This window comes from Tachypleus tridentatus, chromosome 2 (assembly GCF_004210375.1).
Source record: "Tachypleus tridentatus isolate NWPU-2018 chromosome 2, ASM421037v1, whole genome shotgun sequence".
NCBI lineage: Eukaryota > Metazoa > Arthropoda > Merostomata > Xiphosura > Limulidae > Tachypleus > Tachypleus tridentatus.
The window spans coordinates 100,845,743-100,872,933 of NC_134826.1; the positions used below are offsets into that span (position 1 = coordinate 100,845,743).

General features: G+C 33.2%; 2 protein-coding genes across 2 annotated transcripts in view; both read right to left on the minus strand.

Annotated features, from left to right (window-relative positions):
- LOC143245573 (uncharacterized) overlaps positions 1-932 on the minus strand; it is a 55,934-nt gene extending 55,002 nt beyond the window's left edge. Inside the window, exon 1 of the mRNA XM_076491932.1 lies at positions 798-932. Coding sequence (XP_076348047.1) covers positions 798-932 — 135 coding nt within the window. The remainder of the gene's footprint in view (positions 1-797) is intronic.
- An 8,946-nt stretch (positions 933-9,878) lies between these two features.
- LOC143244695 (transmembrane protein 132E-like) overlaps positions 9,879-27,191 on the minus strand; it is a 42,981-nt gene continuing 25,668 nt past the window's right edge. Inside the window, 8 exon segments of the mRNA XM_076489810.1 lie at positions 9,879-13,379; positions 16,795-16,986; positions 17,618-17,848; positions 19,809-19,899; positions 22,044-22,246; positions 26,124-26,267; positions 26,925-27,103; positions 27,106-27,125. Of these exon segments, the coding sequence (XP_076345925.1) occupies positions 12,081-13,379; positions 16,795-16,986; positions 17,618-17,848; positions 19,809-19,899; positions 22,044-22,246; positions 26,124-26,267; positions 26,925-27,103; positions 27,106-27,125 (2,359 nt within the window). The 3' untranslated portion in view covers positions 9,879-12,080.

Here is a 27,191-nt window from a genome sequence, read left to right on the forward strand (position 1 = left end):
TAATTACTAAATTGGAATTTTACTGTTATTTTACATGCATTCTCTCATCCTCCTTTTGAGCCCTTAGTTTCATGTTCTTTGAGTCACCTTTCTCTTAATTAAATTGTATTTTGTTGTTGTTGCCCTGTGGACATTGTTAGTCAGAGGGGTTTGCAATTCATGTGCATAGGACTATCATTCACATTTGTCTTGCTTTACCTCGATAGGTATTTTCTTCCCAAGATTCTGGCATCAAAGAAAGGGGAAAAGTTTTATCTGCATCCATTTGCCATCCTTTATGATTGCTTCAATATTGATCATTTGCTATGTCCTGTCAGAATCCTAGAGTGTTATGTGACTCGTACTAACTCATTTCAAAGTAGTATGAACCAATAATTCATTCATTGGGGCCCCTCTATTCCCCATGATTTGTTTCCCATTACCCTTACAAGGTGGATTTAAAACTGATTCATATGGCCTATAATGGGTTATTGTTACAGGAGAGGAATCTTTTCCGTGTCATATCTCACCAGATTCTTCATATCTATCATTAACCATTCTGGAAGATATTATGTGGGCTGGTATGTGGACTACTCTTAATACTTTCATATCTCATCATGAGTAAAGCTACAGGGGATCCTATCATTCTTCAGGTTGAGTAAATCAGACTTGGGTCACGTTTAAACATGTAGGAAACTTGGCTTACCTATTGCACAGTTTCCAGAGCACTGTTCTTCAGGAATCCCAACGTGCTTTTACCCCTCCCTCCAAACTCTACTAATGGAACTCGTAAGTCCTCACCGCCCCTAGTTTCCAACAGCTTGGATGATGTACAAAGGTTTTTCCTCTAGAATACTTGAGCTCGTTCCTCCACTCTCTGAGAAGAGGGCAAAGTTTGGAACTGTCCTTCCAGGGACTCTGATTGTTTTTCCAAATGTCAGTAGGAATGGCATCAGCCTACTTGTAATTTCAGTTCAGATTTCACAAGCTATCTAGTTGGGGAGTGGATGGCCCTTCTCTTTGATCAATGCCATTTTGATATATTGTTTATGGAAGTTGATCAATTATCTCCTTATTCCGAGTGCAAAGTGGTCCCATCTTAGGTCCTTGGCTGATCATAGGTTGTATGTCCTCTCCATAATTCCTAGTACAAGCAGAATACCTCTTGTCCAGTTGGTTGGGCAGTGAGGATGAATGTTCATAATACCAGACCAATGAGTTCTGTTCCATTGGTTGAACACGGCATATACGATCCCGTCATTCTGAGCTTTTGGACTTCTTCAGGTGGATGAGAAAGTATTCCTACTTAGGTTTTACTTTCTCGAAATGATTCCAGGGATATAAAACATATCACTTTATTTCTACCAGTTAGGATTCAATCAATAGTGTGTGTATATATATATATATAACATTGCGATTCAATAGAGGGGTGAATATTCCTTATCATCAATGTGAGATGCAGGTACCACGACCCCTTAATTCCAGCTCCAAGTTGTGAAACTTCAGCTTTCTGTATTCTTTGATAGGTTGTTTTCTGGTTTGGGGCTTTCTGGTTGAGGCTGGCCTATACTGACAATTACTCGTATTCTGTTTTACCTTTTACATATGAACTAAGTTCCAGGTAAAGAGCATACTTAGGCTTGATGTAGTGAAGTTCCTCACTCTTGTACCTTTTTTTTTTATCTTGGTACACTTCTGTTTTAGATGCTTTCTGTATGGTTCAAGGCTGCATCAGCGCCTTCATCTTCTTAATGTAGGATTATAGCCGTGGTGTCAGCAGATGGTAAATACGTTTTGGACGTTAATATTTTGTAAACTGAAAATGTATTTCCACTCTACTGCCTTACCTCCCCGCTAGAAGCTTATATATAGTACCTAGATAAAGATTGCATTGAAATTGGTGGAGATATTTACAACTTAGAATTTGCCAAAAACATTTGAGTGTGGTATAAAAGATTGAAGCAAGCGTTTGCAATATTAAATGGAAGAGTGGAAAACCTCGAAATCGAGATATAGCTATGGTAATAGCGGAGGTATGTATTATTGAAAATACAATTTTAGTTTAAGAAAGTGTTAACCATAGATACTGTTGTGTAAAATTGCAATACAAATTAGACTAAATACCACATGTTACAAATATTGTAGTGTAAAATTGTAATATAATTAAAAATTGTGTTAGAATAATCTCCTGATATTAAAAGTCCTATAGAGTAAAATTACAGTCTAAAGTAAAACAGCTGTTAGCATGACATCCTGATGTAAGAAATACTGTAATGTAAACTCACAATATAAGGTAGAAATACTATTACAATAATTTCTGGTGTTACAGATACTGTAGTGTAAAAAAAATGTGAGGTTAAAATGCTACAAGCATTATAATGTAAAATTGCAGTGTAAAGTAAAAATGCTCTTACCATAAAGTCCAGATTTTACATGTATTGTAGTATAAAATTCCAGTGTGAGGTAGAAATATTATTAGAATAATGTCTTGATCGTAGATACTGTAGTGTAAAATTACAATAAAAAAGTAAAATAAAATTCCCATTTTACAACTGTTATAGTGTAAAATTACAATATAAGGTAAAAATGCTATCACACTAATGTCCTGATATTACAAATACTGTTGGGTTAAATTTCAGTTTTAAGTAAATATGCTATTTGAATAATGTTATGATGCTATTGTTACACATAGTGTACAAAAGGTATAATATGAAGCACAAATGCTCTTACAGTAATACTATCGAATTCGTCAATCCCCCTTCTCCAGGGTTCGATTCCATGTTGGTTATAGTTCCCGAAAAAAACCAGGGACTGGCCTCCTGTTATAGATAATTTTACTCTTGACGAGTTTATTACCTACTTTAGAGTATTCTTCAACTTCAATATAAGTCTAGCCCGGTCTTCTCCTTTTCATTTTATATTGTTGAAACTATTATTTCTCAAACGGATAATCAATAAAGACACAATTTTAGAAGAAAAACTGGAATTGGACTCCAGTAACTCATGAAATTTGAAGAAATAGTGTGACAGACCACAACTTGGTGTTTACGATTGTGAGAGTTTTTATAGTTTTTCATAATAATATGGTTAAATGTCAGTGAAAATATATTTTAAAACAAGGAACTTAAATATATTAATTTCATTTAGATCAATCAATGGGTTAACTAATCGCATACACTGATACTTTGATTGTCTGCTATTTCTGTTGTACTCGATTTTTTTTTTCCTTTCCTAAGACCAGGATGGATTGTCATAGTATATACTAACGATCACATGATACCAACACTGAACTGTCTTGGGTCCTGTCTTAGTCCTTATGCCTTCACCGACTGGTTAAATAATTCGTAATGACGAGAAATCCTCTTGAAGTAAAAATGTATTTTAAAGATGGCTGGTAAGAGTATTAAAACATTTATTAAAACAAATTAGAGAACAACGTTTCGACCTTGTTAGTTCTCTAATTTATTTTAATAAAAGTTTTAATATCCATACCAGCTGTCTTTAGAATAAACTTTCATCAATTTGTTCAATTGAGAGAAAGAAGAAAAACAAATGAGTGCGAAAATAGTAACGTACTGCGCAACCGTCGTACTCACTGGAAAACGTGAAGTAGTGAAACTGTCATTAAAATCACAAAATCAAAGTTTGATTTAGGACAAAACACAAAGTTCTGGACTTCAAAAAAAATCCAAAACTGTTTTAGATTCAAGTTATATTTAGCACAGCCCTACGAACGGATAAAATACAGAAGAAACAAATACTAGACACCACAATGAAATTTTTAATCACCATGGTGACCTAGCCAGGGGCGTAGATCCTGGGGGGATGGGTGGGATACATCCCCCTTCATTTTAGGATGGAGGTATGGTCCATACAATCACCCCCCCCCTACAGTTTGGTCTGTTGAATTGTTTTACTGCATCGCAGGCCTACAAATTGTGTTTTTTCTTGTGATTCTCGTGTTCTTACCAATCGAATTACATAATTAGGCCTAGATGTAGGCTTTTTTAGTAGCCGAAATGTACATCTTTAATATAGGCGTGCTTCTAAGCTTTTCGATCTAAGCGATAGTTCATAAGTATCATTCAGTAGGCCTAAGTATACATGCAAGGCTTGCAAGCACTATCACAGACTCTACCTACATCTTGTACGTAGTGTAAGATTAAGTAGAATTTTCATCTCAACAGATTGAACAGAGCATGAAATTCGAAATTATTGCTCCCAAGCGTAAACTCCTGTGATCTAGATCTGGCAGGTCATTTGTAGCTTGTAGCTGCATCAATCTTATGTGTATATTGTGCAGTTTTCCTACGCCATTTGTTCTTATTCATGTCTAGCCGGTTTTATTGTCGAACGCCTTACTTTCCTTAGCTACCGAATCCGCTGACCATAGTGTACGTTTAGTGTGCAGTTAACGACAGGTTCGGGCCGCTCGGATCCAGATGCGCCCTACATCACCCCCCTCCGCTCCCTTTAGTCTAAGCCTCGATTTTACAACGGGGCTCATTAGACCTGTGTTTGTGGCCCTCATTAATCCATGAAATTTTAGATTATCACCGTCCTCTAATAAAGTGCCGGTGCTTTATGGTAAAAGAACAATATATTATCTTGTCATAGTTAGTAAAAATATTGTATTTTCTTGTATAATTAGAACATAAAAGGAGCGATTTCAACGGCCTGAAACTTCTACTCGAATTGATTTGCTAGTTTTTGTTTAGGTGTTTTTATTTAATAGACGTGCTTATAGGCATTATATCACAACGTGTTTGCCTTTTGATGAGCTTTAACAGGAATATAATACATTTGTGACTGTTTAAGCATTTTTCGAGAAACTTGCAATTACTTGTGTTGTAATTAGCACACATTATTGTCCCAGCGATGCCCAGGCGATCAGTCGGCTCGGTCGTCACTGTGAGGTTCGCGCGTTCGACTTAAATACATTGTACAGTTCAGTCCTACTTCCATTCTGTTCTATCTTCGTTCGTTATACGTTAGAGTTTTTCAATAAATACTGTATTTTAGCCTGTTGAGTCATCTGGGAAACAGATTCCAATTATGACAAGCAAGCATCTGGAACTTTCCGATATTAGACAGTTCTGCAAGCCAGTTACTGGTACTATAAGTGACAATGTAGATGCAGATAATCCAACAACCTCAAGCAAAGGAATAGAAACTTGCCATACAGAGGAAATACCACGTTCATCAGAGGACGAGTCTGAAAATGCTTGTGCAACTATTGCACATCATGAATCACCAGATAGTTGTGAAACAACTTTGTGCAGTAATGAAAAATCTGACACTCCACAAATACAGTGTAAAAAGCTATATCATCCAGACACACAACTAATACCATGACAGAAAGCAAAATCTCAAAATGTTAACTTCCAGGGCAAGTGGTTTGATGAGTTCCCATGGCTGCACTTCGACAATCAGACTCAAAAAAGTCATATGCTTTCATTGTGCCAAGGCAGAAGTTTACGTTTCTTACTACGTCAAGAACATACTGGATATACTGATACAGAGGGGTACTTCCTGTAGTTAATGAAGCTCCTAGAAGAGGAAGATCCTGAGTTGACGACCTACTTGTCAAAGAAAACCACATTCACATCACCACATGCTCAGAATGAAATAATGGAGATGTTCAGCCATAAAATACTGAGGAACATAGCACACGAAGTGTAGCAAAGTAAAGTCTTTGCATTAATGGTTGATGGCACTCAAGATGTTACAGGTGCCGAACAGGAAGTAATATGTGTACGATACGTAGATGAGAGCCTTGACGTCCATGAGACATTTCTTGGTTTGTACAGTGTTTCCAATACAACTGGTGAAACAATATCATCGACTATACTTGATGTACTGACTAGACTCAATTTACCACTGTCAGGATTAAGAGCACAAACTTATGATGGAGCCGCTAACATGAGTAGTGCATACAGTGGATGCCAGGCAAACATAAAAGAGAAGCAACCATCAACTTTGTCTTTTCTCTGCGGAGCTCACAAGGCTAATTTAATAATGCAACATGCAGTTGAAGCTTGTGAATGTGTTCGAGATTCTATCCAGTGGGTACATGAACTTGGTGTCTTGCTTCAGAGGTCAGGCAAATACAAGACAATCTTTGAAAATATTTTATCGTCAAACAGCCACAATGGTCCAGTTAAATACATCCGCTCACTGTGTCCAACACACTGGTTGTGCCGCCTATCTGCAATTACATGTGCTAATGATCACTACAGTGACATTGTTGTTTCTTTGTCTGAAATCAGATGTAGCAGTGAAAGCACGAGGTTTGCTGGACAGATTTGACAAAGGAAAGACAGTTTTAGGATTGTTGATGACTCAGCATCCATTAGCTGCAGTAGATGAACTAAACTGTGCATTCCAAGCAAAATCAGCGACAGTATTTGGCATGATTGAAGCATATACAATGACAGTTGAGCAATTGCGGATATTGTGAACAGAGGAAAATTACAAAAAGATATTTGATGAAGCTGAGAAAAAGGTAACTTCCCTTGATCTGGTACCTATTTAACTACCACGCCTTCGCAGACCCCCCAGGAGGATCACAGGTGATGGCTCAGCACACCATTCTGCAACAGCTAGAGATTACTACAGAAGCCAATATTTTGAATTTGTGGACACAGTCATAGAACATCTGACCACAATATTCAATGCAGACAGCAATAACTTGAGGCAATATCTGACACTTGAGAACATGATCACATCTAGCAAGAATGGCAACTCGATTATAAAGTTCTATCCAGAAATTTCTGCACAACGGCTCGAGTTTCAGTTGCCCATGTTCCAAGGAACAACAAAAGCAGTATCTCTGAAAGGTGCGAAGGATGCTTCCTGTAAAATGCATGAAACAAGCCAGCAGATGTTTAGTGAAATGTTTCTTCTCATGAAAATTTTGCTTGTATGTCCAGTATCCAGCTGCGAATGTGAACGCAGCTTTTCTGCATTAAGACGGTTGAAGACATGGTTAACTGTCTCAGTGCCGCCTCAACCATGTAGCAGTTTGTCACACTCACAAAGATGAGGTCGACAAAATAAATATAGAAGAGCTTATGAAAGAATTCATAAACAGATCATCACAAAGAAGATCTACGTTTGGGAACATGTAGACTAGAGGACTAAATGAATCTTACTTCAATGAAAAGTATGAATAATTATGTGCTACATTGTATTGATGTGTAATTTTCAAGAGTTCGCAAAGACATTTTGATTATTTTTATCAGACAACATGAAGTTTTTCAGTAGATATAAACTTATCAAGGGTAATTACTAATTTTATTAATATTTGAAAACGTAATTCATGCAATGAAAGTTATTAGTAACCTTGCCAAGTATAATGGCCATCTTTTATACTGTGCAGTGTGCAGGAATAAATTCATGTATCAGTTAATTTGTGACACATTTGTCTTTATTCTCTTAACATTTTGAAAACTGTTCACAACACCTCAATTATACAAACCTACATGGAAACATTGAAGTTTCGGGGCAACAAGATTACTCTGTGACTTATGTTTACAGCTTTAGGTTCATGTAATCAGAGATTACCAATTTGCAAATTCAACAGTCCACATAAGTGGTTGCAAAAATCACCCCTTCCATCGGGTGTAAAAAATCTATGCCCCTGGACCTAGCACATGCGATTTGTCGTAGGCTGGGTTGAGTAATTGACTAAGATGCCTAAAATTATGGATTTATTTAACTCCCGAACCCCCTTAAAATGACAAAATGAGCATATCCCACAGTTTTGGGTTGTACATATGGAACTTGTAAAATAGTATCTATCTACCAAATTGCGGACCTTGCTGATACAGCAGTCTAGTCTACGGATTTACAACGCTAAAATCAGGGGTTCAATTCCTCTCGATAGACTCAGCCGATAGCCCGATGTAGTTTTGCAATAAGAAATACATACTACCAAATCGCATGGTTTTTTTTTTTATAGAACAAGTGGAAAAGTTTATAAAAAATATAGTATTTTAGACTAATTTATTAAAGACAGAAATATTGATATTTAAACTATGTGTTTTATAGTTAAAGAATCAATATTTCTCAAAGATATTTATAGAAAGGAGAGTGAAGTAAAATAATTCTGTTATTTTGATGTACACCAAATAATTTCTTAATACCAAAAATATCAAATACAAAAACTTTTATAATAATTTAAATACATAACCTATTTGAAATATTGAAGTTATTATAATTATTTAAACACATCATCAATGCAGGAGACTCCACTGTTGTGACTTACAAGTTGTTTCTTTTTTGTTAGTGAGGCTCACTTGCCTACAGTAGATACACACAAACTGACTATGTTATCCATTTCTTGAGACTTTTACTGATGCGGAAGGAGAGAAAAATAAAAAAAAAAGACCAAGACAGGAACACAAGTTCCAGTAATATAAGACTCATACAAGTTAACAGTCACTTTTGCATGTATAGCTAAAGTTTGGTTGGTAGCGTTAATATTTTTGGTTTGTTTTGAATTTCGCGCAAAGCTACAGGAGGGCTATATGCGTCAGCCGTCTCTAATTTAGTAGAGTAAGACTAGAGAGAAGGCGGCTAGTTATCACCACCCACCGCCAACTATTGAGCTACTCTTTTACCAACGAATAGTGGAATTGACCATAACATTATAACGCTCCGACGGCTGAAAGGGCGAGCATGTTTGGTGCCACCGGTATTCAAACCTGCGACCCTCAGATTACGAGTTGAACGCCTTAACCCACCTGGGCAATTAATAAAGCATACAGTTATCTTTGTATGCTAAATTCCAAACATCCCAGACCAGAATTCAAGTACTTGCAAAGTTTATTGAATTGTCTCCAAACTTGTACTGTAAAAATGTTTTCAGATTCAAAGTGCAATCTTATTCCTCTCAGGAATTTTTGTTGTAAACACTGTAGGACACATAGCTGATAAGTTCCACATCATGTTCTTGAAGCAGGAGTCAGATTGGCTAATTTCTTTCCTTGTGATCTGGTGTCACATAAACAGTCTAACGATACCAGCAGTCTTTTGTTGCTTTAGTTTCAGTGGATTACTATTTCAGCCAATGAAAGTAAAATAAACACAGAAAATAAATGTGAAATATTTTGCATGAATTTTCCTCAAGTAAAACACACCTACTACAATTCATGGCTGTACTCCCCTTTAGTGTACACATCTGCTTCACCGCTGCCATTCCCGGTTGTTCTCTTCTTTAATATACACAATATTCTGAACAATTTATTTTATTGAGGATCTCAGTAATATTCTAAATGCAGGATATTTGCTTTAAGATTTTGTTGAGGAACTCTAACATTTTAAATTCAGGACACATTTTAAGATTTTGTTGAAGTACTGTCCTGTTGAATATACAAGACTGTAAAGTGCGAGTTATTTCATTTTATGATTTAGTATTTAATGATTATTTTGTTTTCACAGCAAGGTTGTTAAGCTATTTTAAAAATGATTGTTGTGATAAGTTAACACTTGTGTAATGATTTATCAGTTTGAAGGTTATGATATACAAGAAGTTTGACTTTCCTATATTATGTTTTTACACTGTTTTCTTCAAACGTAACTGTAAATCGTGATTAATTAAAACTTAAACTATGTATGAAACTCATTTTCATTATTTCTAGCATTAAGAACTTTCAGTAATCATCTGTCCAAACTACATAAATTCATCACAATTTAAAGTAATTTCACTTACTACAAAGTTTGTTTACAATACAATTTGCAGTTTTTATTTATTTATCACTGACATAAAGTACCTTTGACTAATGTTTCCTATCTAAGACAACAGACAGTCAAAATCATTGTTTTCTATATCACTTGAGACTTTTTCAAATAACTAATTTTTGAAAATGGTGAAAAATGAATACACACACACACAATCACCATTGATGGCCTTTATTGTGACTATTTAAATAACAGGCCCTTCTAAACATTAATGGATATGATATATTAATTTTCCTCACATGACCTGATAATGACTAGTTGTTATGTCAGGTAACTCGGAAAGTAAAGTATGCAATGGAAAAGTGCTCCAACAATACAGCTTTAGTAATTCATTTATTTTGAGTTAATGTGAATAACCTGATCTTTAAGGTTGAAACAATAGTATGCACACAATAACCTGTACAATATTTCACTGAAATTCTTTAATCTTGCTTCTACTTTATAAAACATTTCTCACCTCATCAGACAATAGTATCTGCTTCACATTCACCAATCTAAAAGCTAGAGTGCTTGTTCCACTAAGTTAAGAAAATTACAACACCGATAAGACACTTTAATTAAATAAAATTTGGATTTCTGATAGAATATCATGAGCAAATGAAATATAAAATATTAAATAAATATCAAAAAACTTAAATAACAAGTATCACAAAAACTTTAAACATGAACTAAAAAATCCCAAACACTGATGCTCAAAATGATAACAGCTTGACTTCATTTAAAATGGATATATCCATTTTCCAAATGGACTACAATCACACTTCTGAGGAGAACAAAGTCCATGGAAAAGAAAAATTAATATGAGTAAATGAGATCAGTGAACAGTTTGAATAGAGCTGATTCCTCACTCTAACAGGGGGCATCTTTGTTACTGAGCTGATGGGAAGTTTGAGAGGAGGCTAATTCCTCATTTCATTGTGAGGATTGGTAGTAGAAACAATCTTGCTACTAAGATATATAAGTAGAAAGTTAAGAAGTTAATCCATCATTTAGTCCCCATTATATTAAAAGGTGACAGTGAACTGAAACAAAAATGCTCAAAAGTTAGTGTGATTACTACTTACTTTTGTTTTGTAGAAATGATACTGGGTTATAAGCTGACATTCGTTTTTATCACCACATAATCAACATAAAAACATGTAACAATAAAATCATTGACCAATGCCTGATTTTCATAAACTATTACTTTAGTGCACTTTTCAATGTTTAATATAATGTGGTCAAAATCTTTAATTATGATGTAAATTTATTTGAAATTGAAAGAAAAACCAAATATATTCTTTTGTTCTAAGAAGACAGTAAAACACAGCCAAATATGACTCTAATTTACCAAAATCTTAGACCAATCATCACTTTAAAGAACATTTTCCAGACCAAAACTCATGGTGCAATTTAATAAAAATGATAAATGAAAAGTTCCGAGTGGAAACAAATTTCACATTAGATACTGGTTGTGACACATTACACTATGTAACACAAGTTTTGTTCCTGGATAGTATGTGTTATTTCTTAATTGCTTGTGTTGTAAAAGTGCAGAAAATGGCCATTATTCCCTTCAAACTTTGCTTTTGTCACCTGTATAATGAAATTTAGAAATTAACCTATTTTGTAAAAATAGGCACATTTGCACATTTTCATTTACATAAGGTCTGAATAAAACAACATATGAATCAAGATTTACATGTATTTATACTAAAGTTAAACAAAAATGTTTAGAAGTGAGTAGTTTTTCGAGACTTGCGACTGTAATGCAAATCACTTTCACGTATCAGCCTCCAAATGTAGTCTCCCGTCATGTTTTCGTTATACGCTCCCAGGTCACAAAAGCAAAGTTTGAAGAGAAAAATAGATCTTTTCCATTTACTTTAGGAATAAGCAATTGGGAAACAACACTTTCTGCCAAGGAACAAGTAAAAATTTTGTTACATAATGTTATTGACAAATGAAATATGTCTTTCTTAAACAATGCAGTCTATTTATTAGTGACTATATACATGTAATTTTGGTGAACATTTTTAAAACCTCACGATATTATACAATAGGCAGAGGGAGTTGGAGATTCACAGTGTTAATTGATTATAACTTTCAAAAAATGTATACTGAGCTTCTTAAGAAATGCTAGTCAAGCATGCACAAAATAAATTAAGTAAGGATGTTTTAATTCTTGAAAATGTGAGGCAGAGACTGAAAAATGTCCAGCAGAGACAATGCATGTGGAGTTAAAAAAAGATTCAGACTAGTAAATGTCCCAAACCAAAATGTCTAAGCTCACTAGTGGAACTCCCTTTAACTATTGCACTAAAACTGAACTAATAATTCCTCTGCATTTTATCTTTTAAGCTGTCAAAATCCTAACTTCATGCATTAGATTCTTTTAGATTATCGAAGTACTGCATGAGTTGATCATAGTCCATGCCCTTGACCACTGTGTCCCAGTCCATCTGGTTAATGTCATCCAATGTCATAGGATTCTCTGTCAAAAGCAAGTTTTGGTTTTCTCTCCAATCTTGTCTAATTGTCCCTTTTATGGGAAGATTCTGATGAGGAGGAACTGGTGGTGGTATGTTAAAAGTAGACAGAGTTGTCTGATGACTCCATTTGTTAAGATTAGCAGGGGCAATTGGAGGAGGTATTGGATTGGTTTGAATTTGCACCTTCTTCTCACGTGAAATTTTGTTTGTTGAACCAGCATCCATAACTGATGGAAGACATAGAGCATTTTCATTAGCTATGCTATTAACTGTGCCTTTCTCAATCAAGCTCGTCTCATCCTCTGTATCATTGGCTGCTTGTTGTGGGTTGGTTGTTATGTGGATACTGATCTCTGACCCAGGAAATGAAACACTGCTTGCTCTACAGCCACTACCAACTGACCTTCCACAGAGGGTTTTGTCTCGATGTAAAACATTCCCTCCCATGTTGCCATGAGTATCACTCCTGGGGAGTATGGTTTGAGGACAGCGAGTATTGAAAGAACTTCTCTCAAGAGTAGCCCTACCTAGCCAAACCCAGTCATGGGCATGAGCTGCAGACTCACCATGCTGAACAGCAGGAAGCTGTTTTTGTTTGTAGTGAACAGCAAAGACTGTACAACTGACTACAAAGACTAGACTTGCCACACAGAAGACACCCAGCATGGCATACAGCCCAATTTCTAATGGGGTTAAATTAGCTTGATGTCCAACAACTGCATGCTGACGAGCTTGTACTGTGGGCTCATAGAAATAGGGCTTTCCTTTTCCATGGCTGTTAATCCCATCCTGATAAAGCACATCATTAATATCCCTAACACCATCAACCCTGTTCAACTGTTTTTGACGAGAACCCAGTTTACCTGGAAACTTGCTATCACTGAATACAGAACCAGTCAGGACTGATTCTGTAAAATTTACATAAACATAAGCATAAGCCATAGCCAGGGGCTGGGTTCGACGCTTTTGGCAATGTGCAGACAACTCCAAGGATACATGCAACAGATCCCCTTTACCTTGACCAACTGCAATAACTCTTGGGTGATGAAGTCCTGCCATAGGTGCAAATGCCACAACTCCACTATCAAAGGTGTCCACAGATAGGTGATAGTCTGTCTCACTTATGTCAGATAGAGAAGTCACAGAACCATCAGAGTAGTGAATGTTAATATTCAGTAACCCTTCCTGTGGAAAACAAAAAATAATCCTTATTCATGTTATACAGAAAGATTAATATCAGCAGCTATTTTGGAGAATGTTGCCTTTATCATTACAGTATGGCAAAAGTTATTCCAATACAGGATTGAATATCAAGTAAGATACCAAGATCTTCACTATTATATATATAAAAATGTACACCTTAACATTTTCCCCAAAAAAATTATTAATTTCTTTAATCTACAAATGAATATCTTGCATAACTCTTGGTGAAATTTAAAATCAGTATTTACTCTTCCATTTTGCATCTGTAGCTACTTTTTCAAGTTACACTTCCTTTTCAGGCTTTGCTCACCAGGCTTATACATAGCCAGTATCTTCTTATTTGGATAACATTCTTGTTTTGAAGAATATTATCCAAATAAGAATAATGGCTAGAATTGCATTTATAATTAATACTGCTAGTTGACATAATACCACCACCTCTAAATATACAATGAACAGTGTCTGCTATTTTTAAACTCAACTTACTTAAATATTCCAACAATTTATCTGTTTAACAATCACTCCCTGTAGTTAAAATAGCTGAATTTAACTGTTATATTACATCTAAACACACAACCTGTTTTGTCACTATTTGGGTGGAGGACTATAGTCTAATGCTGATTAAATCATGGACTGGCATAGTATACATCATTATAAGTAGCAGCAGGTATATGTGCAATAGGTTTTTGGCAATGGTGCATGATATTAGTTATCTTTTCTGTGAAGAGACATGTCATTTCTGAATTAACAGGTTGATAACACATGATTCTGATGCTATCACTGTTTCACTACATGAATTTTAATTAAACTCTGGGACATTGATACTAACTATCATAGTAGTGGTTATTCTGAACCTATTATAACTGCCCAGCATGGCCAGGTGGTTAAGGCACTCAACTCGTAATCTGAGGGTCGTGGATTCAACTCCCCATCACACCAAACATGCTCGCCCTTTCAGTCATGAGGGCATTATAATGTGACAGTCAATCCCACTATACATTAGTAAAAGAGTAGCCAGAGTTGGCAGTGGGTAGTGATGACTAGTTGCCTAGTCATACACTGCTAAATTAGGGATGACTAGTACAGATAGCCCTTAAGTAGCTCTGCACAAAATTCAAAACAAACATTATATTAAATATAGTCTGGAGCCTCACCACATCCTCAGTCTATATTTTTAGTTTTTTTCATCCTCTGAATGATGGTCATACATCTAGACAATAGCTCTACATTATAATCTCCATTGCAAAAGGCTATGGTGTAATGCTGTCAAGTCTAAAACAACTTATTTGTCTCATAATTAAACTGGCAGGTTGATAATATGGTAGGTAGCGCTGATTCTAATCCCATCATTATATATTTGCATGCCTTATAATTAAACTGACAGTAGATAATGATATATAGCTAGTGTTGGTTCTTGTCAGAAACTCACTAACACTGTCTAAAACTACTCACCAAAATAGACAAGATAACATGAAATGTAGTTAATGAAAACAGTAACCTTGACACTTAGTCACATCAGGGAATTATCCATATAGTAAAAGATAGATTTATTTATATAGAGCATTAATTTCACTTATAAAATAGTAATAACTCGTGCTTATTTCTTAAATTCTTCTGATAGTGCAATAACAGATCACAGTCAATTCATTATTCAAACTAATAGTTCACAGCTAATTCTGATTTTTTACTGACAACAGATCACCATGAATTCTTAGGTGTTTAATAACACTAATTTAATATACAGGAGACAGCCTAAGCTTTCATCCTTTCTCAACAAGCTAATTTATGGAATACTGTATTAAGAATTTCATTCATGGAATAATACATTCTGTAAACTCTTGAGATTTCTTAAAATATTCTCTAAAAAACAGGTAAGAATTTGTAAAAGATCATAAGTATCTTGCATATAAAGAACGACATTATTTAAATTGAGTGTTTTCACTATTAATACATTATTTATTTATTGTAGTTACTTGCTGTCAAACTCTTAATAATTAAAATTGAATACAAGATTTTTTTAAATTTTAACTATAAAATTACTTTTATAGTTTTCATATTTTATATACAAAATCTACAAAACCTCCTAAATGACTATCAAAAGTTATTTTAAAGTAAATGTTTATATTTTATTTTTCATCTTCTCTACACTGTCACTAACTCTGCTATTATCATCAATATACAATGCAACAACAAAATTATAAAAATGAGGAAACAGAAAAAAACAACATGCCTTTAAACTGTTTTGTAGAATATCTTTAAAGATGATCTTGTGGCTATATTTATATTTAACATTTATTATTCATCTCAGCACAAGTCAGTGGTGACCTCAGGGAATGTTACAGTATTTCTAGCAACAACAATGTGCAACCTTTCAGCAAAATTTTTATGCCCCTACATAATATTCTGAGCCTTGAGAACTGATGTATATTTAAAAAATGTTTAAGCCTTTCAGTTATGCACTTTAAAGCATAAATAATACATATTTAACTAAAATGTAAAAGTATGACCTAAATACAATTTAACTGTATCTTTAATTATAACATGGATGGGTGGTTAGGGCACTTGACTCGAAATCTGATGGTTGTGGGTTCATAACCCTATTACACCAAACATGTATGCTCTTTCAGCCATGAGGGCATTATAATGTTATGGTCAATCCCACTATTCATTGGTTAAAGAGTGGCCCAAGAGTTGGCAGTGAGTGGTGATGACTAGCTTCCTTCCCTCTTGCCTTACACTGCTAAATTAGGGAAAGCTAGAGCAGGTAGCTCTCATGTAGCTTTGTGCTAAATTCAAAAACAAATAACATATTATGTTAAGTGATGACACTGCATACCAATTTTAAAATAGCTATTGTCAGAATATAGTGTAGAATTACCTCTTTATAATGATTAAATGTACATTTAACCTATACATGTTGATACATCCACCTTCAATAGATTTGAGTTTTATAGCCTACATGTAGTGGTTACATACAGGAATTGTAACAAGTAGCCAATACATTTTGTCTAGAGAACTTTGGAATGTACAGGTCTATACGTTAAACAAACATCTTTCTAAAACATTTTTCTCAAGGTTTCTTATGAAATAAAGGACTTAGATGTAGATGACATAAAATTTTGAATCATAACATAGATTATAATGTTAATTTCATTCACATATTGTAAGAGTAAAGCTGTAATTACATTTTCAATGTAATGCACTGACATGTAGAAAAATGTTTAAAGGGATACCTAGTATGAAGGGGTTAACTGTGCAAAAAATAACTAGTAATGCTAATTTAGTATACAGGACATTTAATTTTAAACTATACCAACATAACACTTCAGTAAGACTATTTTAGCATACAAATAGTAGTCTAAACTTTAAAGATATTACAAAAATATTCTGTACTAACTTGGTACTGAGTGGTTAACTGATGACTGATAGCTGTCCAAGCAAAAAATACATTAGCCATCTCATCATCAGGATGAATAGAGAGTTGTAGTCCTGTAACAATATTGACTTCTAACTGGGTAATCGTTTCTTTGTCACTACCAACTCGAACTTCACAAGCACCTATCACTCGACCTGTGATTGGTGACAGTACCTGAAATGAAAGATCTACTCATAGAAAAAGTTGAACTTTAAAAAAAAAAAAGTAATTGTAGTAGCAACACCAAAATGAATAAAATGATCAACTTTGGTTAATTAATGACCTGTGATCTGTTTCTTTGAATAATTGACATGCTCTAAGAATTTAGCATTGACCAATATACAGGCTCTTTTCCTTTTAGTTATGTATTTCTATTACAACACATTTATCAGTACACAATTAAGATATCTGTAAGTTATCCCTGATTCCAAACCACAGACCTCACAGAAGCAACCAGCTGGTAGCAATCTCTTTAACTTTATTGTATTTTTTATTCTATATTTTATTTATTTTATAATTTTTTTTTATTTACTTTAACATCAAGCACCAATATAAATATGATTTCACCATTATTTCTACTGATATTATACATTTTAGGAGTTTGACAGAGGTTCTTCTTCCTCCAATAATCTCAGTGTTCTAATACAATGCCCAATTCAACTGACTTGGCAACCATTTGTCTTTGGACTTTTCAAAAGACAAAATTTATCAAAACAAAATTCCTGCTTTTTCTAATTTATAAGCTTGTTTTATGTTAAATGTATATTACATGCTAAATATTGTACTTTTCTGACAACTAATATACCTGAACTTCTGTTCGTCCACTGGCCAGGCCCTGAATAACAGAACCTTTTAGCATGGCTATCCTAGAATCAGCTACACGCAGAAATGGTGATACTAGTTCTGTGATACGAAGAGTGGCCTGCCTACTAAGAAGATAAGCTTCTCGCCCAGAGTTATGGTCTATGCTAAAGAAGCGAGTATAGACAGTAATCCCAGCTTGTTGGTAGCGTAGCCTGCACACAACATCCAATGACTAAAAATAAACAGTAATATGTTTTACTGTAAACATTCACTGTTGCTAGATTTTACTACCATAAAATATTTTATATTACAAATACACTTTATTTCATATTAATTTCTGGTGCCAATTTCTAACAGCATGCAATTGACTAGGGCTAACATTCAAAGGTGCTTTTGAGAACAATGTTTTTTGCTATGTAACATCCAGAACAACTTATTGTTAAAAGACTAGGAGGTAGCATCAAACTAATCTCAGTTACATAGGCAATACCAAACCAACCTTACAAAGCATAACAGTAGAAACGTATTACTAATGAACCTTGCATAACATGCAAAAATATAAATGCAACACCAAACCAGTCTTGCATAATACACAGCATTAGAGATTTAGCACCAACTTAACCATACACAGTATACAGCAATATAGATGTACCACCAAACAAACCATACACAGTGTACATCAGCAGAGATGCAGCACTAAACCAACCTTACATTATATTCAATAGTAAAGATGTAACACCAATCATTCTTATATTATATACATGAAAGATGTATTGTTAAACAAACAGTACATAATACACAGCATTAGAAAAGTAGCATCAAAGGGACCTTAAATAATATATGATAGTAAAGACATAACACCAAGCTACTTTACAAGATATATAACAGTACAGGTGTATCATTAAACCAATCTTGCATCATATACAAAAGCATATTTAATGCTAAAGTAACCTTACATAATATACAGAAGTAAAGATGTAGCACCTAACTGACTTTACATTACATACAACAGGGAAATGATGCACTAATCCAATCTTACATTATGTGTTACACATTACAATTTATCTTTGATGATCTTCTATTTTATAACATTATTTATCATGATTTGAAATAACCTGAAACAGAGTTAAATGATAATTTAAACATAGAAGTTAATTAAATGTTGATATGTACCAAATTTATGATATTTGCCAACATGATTAATATATACAGGTTCCTTTCTTCATTTAAATATCTTTCAATATACAAACAACAATGCATTTTATAATAAAAATTACTACAAACAGTTATTACAAATAATCATTTATTTACAAAAGTTTTACAAACAATATTGAGTTTTTTTTATCAGATCTGGAACTTCCTTGATATCCTATTGAGTGTTCATGAGTGAATTCAGTTTGAGTTGATATCAGTACAATTCACTTAACAGGGAGCTAGCTAGCCCTTCATTGATCACACTTGAGGTTTTCACAACTGAAGTTATGTAATGTCTTTGTAAAAATACTAACATCTGATGTTAATCTGTTCCAGTTAAACAGTTTGTAATGTTCCAAATCTATAACCATTCCTGGTTAGTATCTGAAGTTCCCAATTAATAAGCATTAATTACAGTTGTAGCTTCCAGGGTTTATAGTATACCAACTTTAGCAAACTAATAATACATACTGTCACTTGGCAGATTGCACTGGTTACATCTTATAAGCATCATGCGAGTTTCTAGAAATTTCAAATAAAATAACAATACTGGTATTTACATACATATACACACATTGTTGATTCTTATACTCAAGAATCTTCTACAACTTTAATGAATAGATGTGAATTTTACATTATAGATTTAACAGTATACATTACGTGAATTTCTAAATATATATTTCACTGAAACAACTGTCGATATTAAAATAAATACCTAATTGTAAGTCCATCACATAAGACAGTAAAGGTGAAGCACTAACTCAATCTTACCCTCTGTAAGACAGTATAAAATGTAACACCTAACCAACTGTACATTATGTAAAATATTAAACAATTAGTACCAAACCAATCTCATAATATTTAAAACGGAGGTGCAGCAGCAAACCAACTAAACACAAGATATGACAGTAGAGATGCATCATGAGCCAACCTTACATAGTATATAACATTATTAATTTAAAATTAATTAAAAGTCTATAAAGAGAAAAATTCCTTACCTCTGTGTTTGCATCCCACTTTTTCTTTTTGCTTTGAGACCTATTGTCAGCATGGTTACCAGGAGTAACAGATGAGGACCATCGAGACTTTCTACAAAGAAATGTGTGTTTAAAATGTCAATAACTAAATGCTGCAAGACATTCTGTTTATTTCTTTTACTGCTATGAAGAAGCACTGAATATATCTCCTTGTATTTCACTGATATGGTTTTAGAAGGGTGTCAAAAAGATCAATAGATTATCGTGTATATATCTTTATACACACACACACACAGCAAAGATCAACTATTAATGTAAATTGTAACGAATTTTAACTAATTTGGCATTTTGTGTAAAAAAGTCAAAGAAAATCTTTTAACAATTGCAGTTTGACCATCTTCAGTTATTGTGATTATTCATTAGATAATGATCTTGCCTGTTAGAGAATGGTAACAACAGCCAACATAAAATTGAAAAAAAGTTGCTTGTATTGACAGTTCTTGTCTGTATTATTCAGAAACCTAAGACTTAAAGATATTGGGTCAACCATTCTTCACTTTTAAAACATATGCTCCACACATAGGTTAAAAAGTGTGTGTGTGTGTGTGTGTGTGTGTGCAGAGAAAGGGTTAAAAATCTACATAGCAAACCAGCATCAGTATTATTTTCAACAGAATTATCTTGCTTATTCTAATTTTACAATGTGAAAGTTATTGTACCTACATGTTTATGAGTTATAACCCTATTTACTTCAATATTATTAAAGTCAGTATCATACTTCTGTTTTTGGTTTTTATGCAAACTCCATAGGATTTCTTTTTGTCACTGATATCACAGTTTTTGTGACAATACTGTTAATACATACATCTGTAATAACAGCAATAATAAAGCAAAAGATGTAAGCTTTATATTACATTCATCCTCTTTTAGAAGATGCTAGGACTTACTAATTTCTTTACACTATACTGATCCAGTGATGACTAACATACGGTAATACAACATCAACTGTCTTGCATTGTCAAGCTTTATTTAGAATGATAGGTTCTTCTTTCTGCCATTAAATTTATTTTATTCATCAGTTATTGTCTCAGAAGTTTAAACTTATAGTGTATTAGTTTTATCCTTTCAGTGACTATCATGAAAATCATCTCCTTTAATGAGTCAATTTTCATAAAAAAAGTATTTAGCTATGGTTATTTATTCATAAATTAATATAGAACAACCTATGTTTCATAAGATACGACATAAAATGTAAGTGAAATTCACACTAATTTTTCAGTATTGAAAAAATATGATTTGATGTCAAAGTAAAAAAAAAAGAAACTTAGTATACGAGGGTAATATGAGTGTTAATGTGCATGCTTAGCTCATGATACATTTTGTACTGATACCTCAATATGAAAATAAAGGTGTTTAAAATTTTGAGAAAGTTGTGGAAAATCAGAGAATGAAATATAATGAAGGATATAAAGCTTGACAAAAAAAGTGAAGATTCAAACAATTTTTAGGATTTGGATGAAAATGAAAAGTTCATATTTAAAGGAACAAGTCAATCAAAGGTTAAGTAGCATTTTCAACAGAACAATGACATGAATAGAGCAAATACTAAGCAAAAAAGGTACATGTTAAAAATATAATTTTTTCTTTACACACTCACATATATATACAGTTTTGTTTAAATAGCTGAATAATATTACTATCTTTCATAGCTTAACACCAAAAAATTTATATCATGTATAACAATAAAATAACAGAAAGATTCAACATTATATATAACAAATAATGCATTTAAAGACATTTTTACCCATCCACCAAAATATCAACAATTTGATGCATCAACTATTCTCCCATGCCACTATCAAACATGATGAAACTGAACACAACTTTCTCATTAAAAGTTTTCTAATATTGAGTATTCCATCAATGTCTAACTATTCAAGATTTGTTTGTTCAATACATGGAAAGTATTCAGTATTCAACTGTTCAAACGGGCATTGTTAACTGACCAATATTCAGTTATTCACTAGAGTATGATTAACAATCCACTATGTGGTTATTCAATAGGAGTTATCCACCTATAGTAAGTCATTTTTAGAACAAGGTTAACCATCCAATATCTGGTTATTTAGTAAAGCATAGATAATTATCCAATATTTTGTAATTCATTATGACAAAGTTAACTATCCAGTATTAGGTTATTCATTAGGATAATGGTAAAATATGATGGTTAGCTAAACTGGATATGCATATCCCTACCTTCTTTGAACTCTAGGAGTTCTCCAACCTTTCACCTGACTAAGCTTATTATCTGATAAGTTCACCTCCAAAGGTAACTGAGGCATCCAAACTAGATAATGTGCTTGGCCAGTAAATGTTCCATACTTCACTAACACAGATGCATTTTGAGAGCCTCTTATTTCTGAGCCATCTAAGTATACAGATGTGCAAGAAGGTGAAACCTGTTGAAATGGTGATCTTTATAACCATGTTCTCTTATGTAAAAATATTTTACTGTTCCTGAAAAATCACTTAATTAATTATGCAATTAACCAAGTGTAGTTAAAAACCATTATCTTAACAAGTAAAGAATAAAATTCTCAAAATGATTGTTAATCTTATTGTAAAGTAATAGAAAAAAGAGCAATTAAAATAAAACAAGGTTTTCTTCAGTACTGACATATTTCTCCATATTTGTGCTTCTATCAGATACAAGAACAATAAATACCAATAGTTTAACACTGTTCTCTGTGTTGCCAGAAAATGGCTTCTTGTCCACTTCATTGAAGTTTGGCTAGTCATTGAACATGTGGTCCTCATAATAGAGTTTGTTAGGGTTTTGAAAAAAATGGAGGCAATTTCCAGAGCTTGTTAAGTTTTGGAAAAATGAAATTTTACACAATGGTTCTGAAAAAGTCATGGAAAATAAAAATTTTCTCCTGTCAATATTATAAACCAGTCTTCCAGAATGTGTTTATTTGGAGATTGCATTGTATCCAATAATTTATCTCATGGTAACGATCTTCAGAAAGAGGCTTCCTGTTTTCCCTTAGTAATGAACATGAGCTGCACATGTGTATGAATAATTAGTAACTTGAATTACTTCAGCAGTACAAGGTTAAACGAGAATAAGATCATTGTTGTCTGATCCTCACTATTTAAGCAATAACAAAATTGCAATTAATCTGTTCTTTTCCATTATTATTTTTATGCACTATGTTAGTAACAAAAAAAAAACATGCTTAAAACATGCTCAGCAAATGTACATTTAACAATGCTTAACTTCTGAAGGATAAGTGTAAGAAATGGCTTGTTACGGATGCACAAAATATGCACTAGAGAACACCTAGGTTCCAAAAAAGTAGGAATATGCAGTTTAGCTAACCATCAATTTTTAGCCATGCTTTAATGATATGCTAAAGAGCTTGTTACCATGTGTGCCATAAGAAAGTTCAATATTGGGAAGTCTGACATGATAAGTTAAATTTAATATTCAAGAGAATAAGCCAAACTGCACTGATTTAAAAGCACAATAAAATTAAAAAAAACTTGTGTTATTTTGCAATTAGCTTTTGGATAATTCACTTCATTTCATCTAATTGCCAGCACCTCATTATATAATTTATTCATTACTTGGTAGACTGGATTCATATGTTTCAAAAGCTAAAATGAGTGGAAATCTAAGTTTTTGTGGATCCTGAAGACCATTGTTAGCTGGCACAGTTACAAAAGCTCTGAAACATAAGATATATAACTTGTGATAACTAGATTTCTTGTTTCTACATCTCAGACACATATGGACTAATAATCTGTTAAGCTATTCATTTGGTACTTTGACTCAGAAGAAAATATTTTGATGACTAGATTTTTAGTTTCTACATGTTAGAAACACATGGACTAATGATCTCTCGAGCCATTTCTTACAGCTGACAAAAAAGCTTAATCTTTGTCATCTTTTGCAAATAAATATTAATGACCCAAATATTAACTGTTCATTCCACAAGAAATTAGAATCAAAGTTAAAAATTACAAATTAGAAACCATCTTTAACTAACATTGGGTCTTGTGGTCTCCACACAGTCTATGGAGCTCTTCGTATTGCTTTCAATGTTTCTGATTGGAATTTAGAAGCAATACTTAAATCAATGTACCACCTTTTCAAAGCTTCTCCAGCCAGTACAATTACTTGGTCTTGTGCACTGAAATTTTGCTCTTCCCAATGGGCAAAGAATGCACCTGTTGCACAAAGGGAAATTAAAATCATTTCTAATTTCCAAACATACATCAAAACAGGTTGAAGTCAAATCAAACTCCTCCACAATACTAAAAGGTCAAGCATTTAATACTGTGAAACCTGCAACAACTGATATTCTTTCCATAACAAAGTTATTATTTTATATTTTGAAATCTGCAGAACACTCTCCATTTCTAATGAAATATTAGACAGACTACCCTGTGTTCTTTTTTGTCACCTGTAATATTAAGTCTGTGACAAGAAATCTTCTAAGGATTGCAAAACATGATGTGCTATCAAAAACAGACATGCTTTTAAGTTGCTAAAATTCATTGAAGTAGTATGGAAAATATTAAATTGGCTAAATGTGTCAATATTGATTTTTGTACAACAGAAAATGTGAAATTATTTATTATCACAGAGAAGACAACTCCAAAAAACAAACTTGCATTTCACAATGCTTGTTTTTATCTGGCTAATCAAGCATCTGCTGAAATGCTCATTTACTCATAATGTCATTTTCTCAGATGTTTACTGTCTACTCTTGTTAATTTGAAATGTCTCAAAATAGAAGAATGTGATTGCTTAATCAGACATTATAACTTGTTTTATGACAGGTTGTGAAGCCAAATTCCTGCATCTTCAAGGATTTTGACATCAAAGATGATAGGCTTCACTGCTTTTTGTTCAAAGATATAGGACAAACTATAGTTCAAAAGTCCTTACGGTGTGTTTTCAAACTCATTTTGATCATTTCTTATGGCCTGGCAACTGTTGAAAGGGGCTTTTCTGTAAAAGAAGGTTTAATACTTCAAAACATGAAGGATGTCTTCGTTGTTCATAACAGTTGATCTATGATTACGTGCACTCAGTTGGAGGTATTCTAGAAGTTTCTTTGTTGAAGGAACTTTTCACTGCCACTCAACGTGTTTATATAGCAATATAACAATTACTTCGATCAATAAAAGGAGACAACTGAACTGAATGAAAAACATGAAAAAGGAAACTTATCCTTGAAGATATTACAAAACTTACAGCTTAATGCCAATGATTTGAAAAAGATATAGCATCCTTAACCAAAGCCGATGATGATCTTCCTTACAAGGCCAAAAAACAAGGCAATATGACTGATTTGGCAAAATCAGTTTCAAATAAATGGCAAAAAAGTCCTTAGAATTTATAATTTTGCACAAAGAAATTGCAAAGATGGTGGAAAAGTCAAATATATAGAATAAGCAGTTAATGTAGATTATATGGTTTATTGCATGTTATATTTTTTCTAGAAAGACATGGAAACCTGTGTACTACTCCTGTTATAATGAGTTTTATAAATGGTACTGTTACAAAGAATGAAGACAAAAACTGTCAAAACCATATCTACATAATCATTACTTCCTTTTACGAAAATGGGATTGGATCTTGTCATTTACAAGACATTACTGCTTCACATGGTGTTGAGATTCTGTATATATTAACTTCATAGTAGGAAAGCATTTTTTGTGCCTTAATGTGTATAAGATACACTCATTCAACCACCATTAGACATTTGATATACTGGTTAGTCTCAAAGCCTACTCCTAACCCTGTTTCATATAATGCAATGTCCAATTGCTATACCAAACACTTGATTTAATCTAAATAACATAATTTTCACAAGTCAGAACTGACACATAGTGGTTGTTACTTATGTTGTGGTTTGTTACATTTAAGTGTCTGAGCAACTGTATCAATGATCAGTTCTACACTTTAGTAATGACACTTTGAGACACTTGTAGTTAATTGGTCAGGTTTAGTTCCTCCACTATCTCGCCACGCAAGTTAAAGTTTGTGGACATTAAGTTCTGTTGTTCCCTTCAAAGTGCTAACTGGGACAAAATTGTAGACAATATATGTTGAATAACTAATCATTTGCATTTTAAGTCACATAACTAATCATCACATGCTTTATGTACTGAAAATTGAAAGAGAGGTAAGTTAAATTTTCTTATAACAGTAATTTTGTTTTGTTCATAATTAAAATATCATTACAATTACCATATCAGAAAAAGGAGTAAAACCTAACTATTACGTTTAACTATTTTTAAAGGAAAATAACATTTTCGAACCTTAAGAATTGATTCATCTGTTGCATGACATGAAGACTGTAGTGTTACATCACCAATTTTACCTGCCTGGCTGATTACCAAAACTTTCATTGGCTGAGAGACTTGCTTTCCTGTCAGGACTGCTGTGTTCAACAGTTGAGTTGACTAGATGAATGGAAAAGAACCAGTGGTATATAGTTAAAGTAATTAGTATAGTATCACCTTAAATTTCATTTCTGACATAAGCATAAAAAGTGCCAGATAAGAACAACATATTTCATGAGTGAATATTTTAAAACTTTCTTACTGGTTTCCATAAAAATGCTGGTTCAGAAATTTAATGGCGAGTGAATATGAATCTGTTCAATGCATGGTAAAATTAACACAAGTGCAGCTATATTACAAATAAAATGTGTTGCTTTCCTTGTGCAAGGCTTCCTATTAGACATATAACATGGAAGGAGCATTATATACTAGTGCATATCACACAAAGAAAACTTAATATTTGTTATGTTTCACCCATAAAAACTGTACACTGGTTTTACTTCATCATTTGCAAGGCCTAACAACCCAAGTTTTCATATTAGTTATAAAACCAATATTGCATAATGACTTTTATCAGTACTAGTTTATGATCTTCTTACTCTCCAAAGTTATAACTTGCTCTTCCTACATATTTATTTGCACAACTTTAGTTATTTATTAGTTTCTTATCAAAATGTTGATTGACTTTACTGTTCTTCTCTTTGAATGATATGTATACTACAATAAAGCTAACATCAACACAAATGGTTGTTTTATATTTAATTCAATATTTCACACCTTGGAAATTGGTAAGACAGCTTGTACGTCATCTTTATGAATGTCAAGTCTTGACATCATCTGTATTTTGTCATCATCAAAGTTATACTGGTTATTAATTGTAGAGTCTAAAATATAGCGAAGCTGCCAGATTATTTGTCCACTGTCACTGTAAACTGAATTTTCCTCTACCTCAAAAGCCAAGTGAAGAGTTCCTGCATACTGGGAAAAATAAAATAAAATTCACATAGATTAAAAACTTTTACCAACAATAATAAAGTTTCTGAG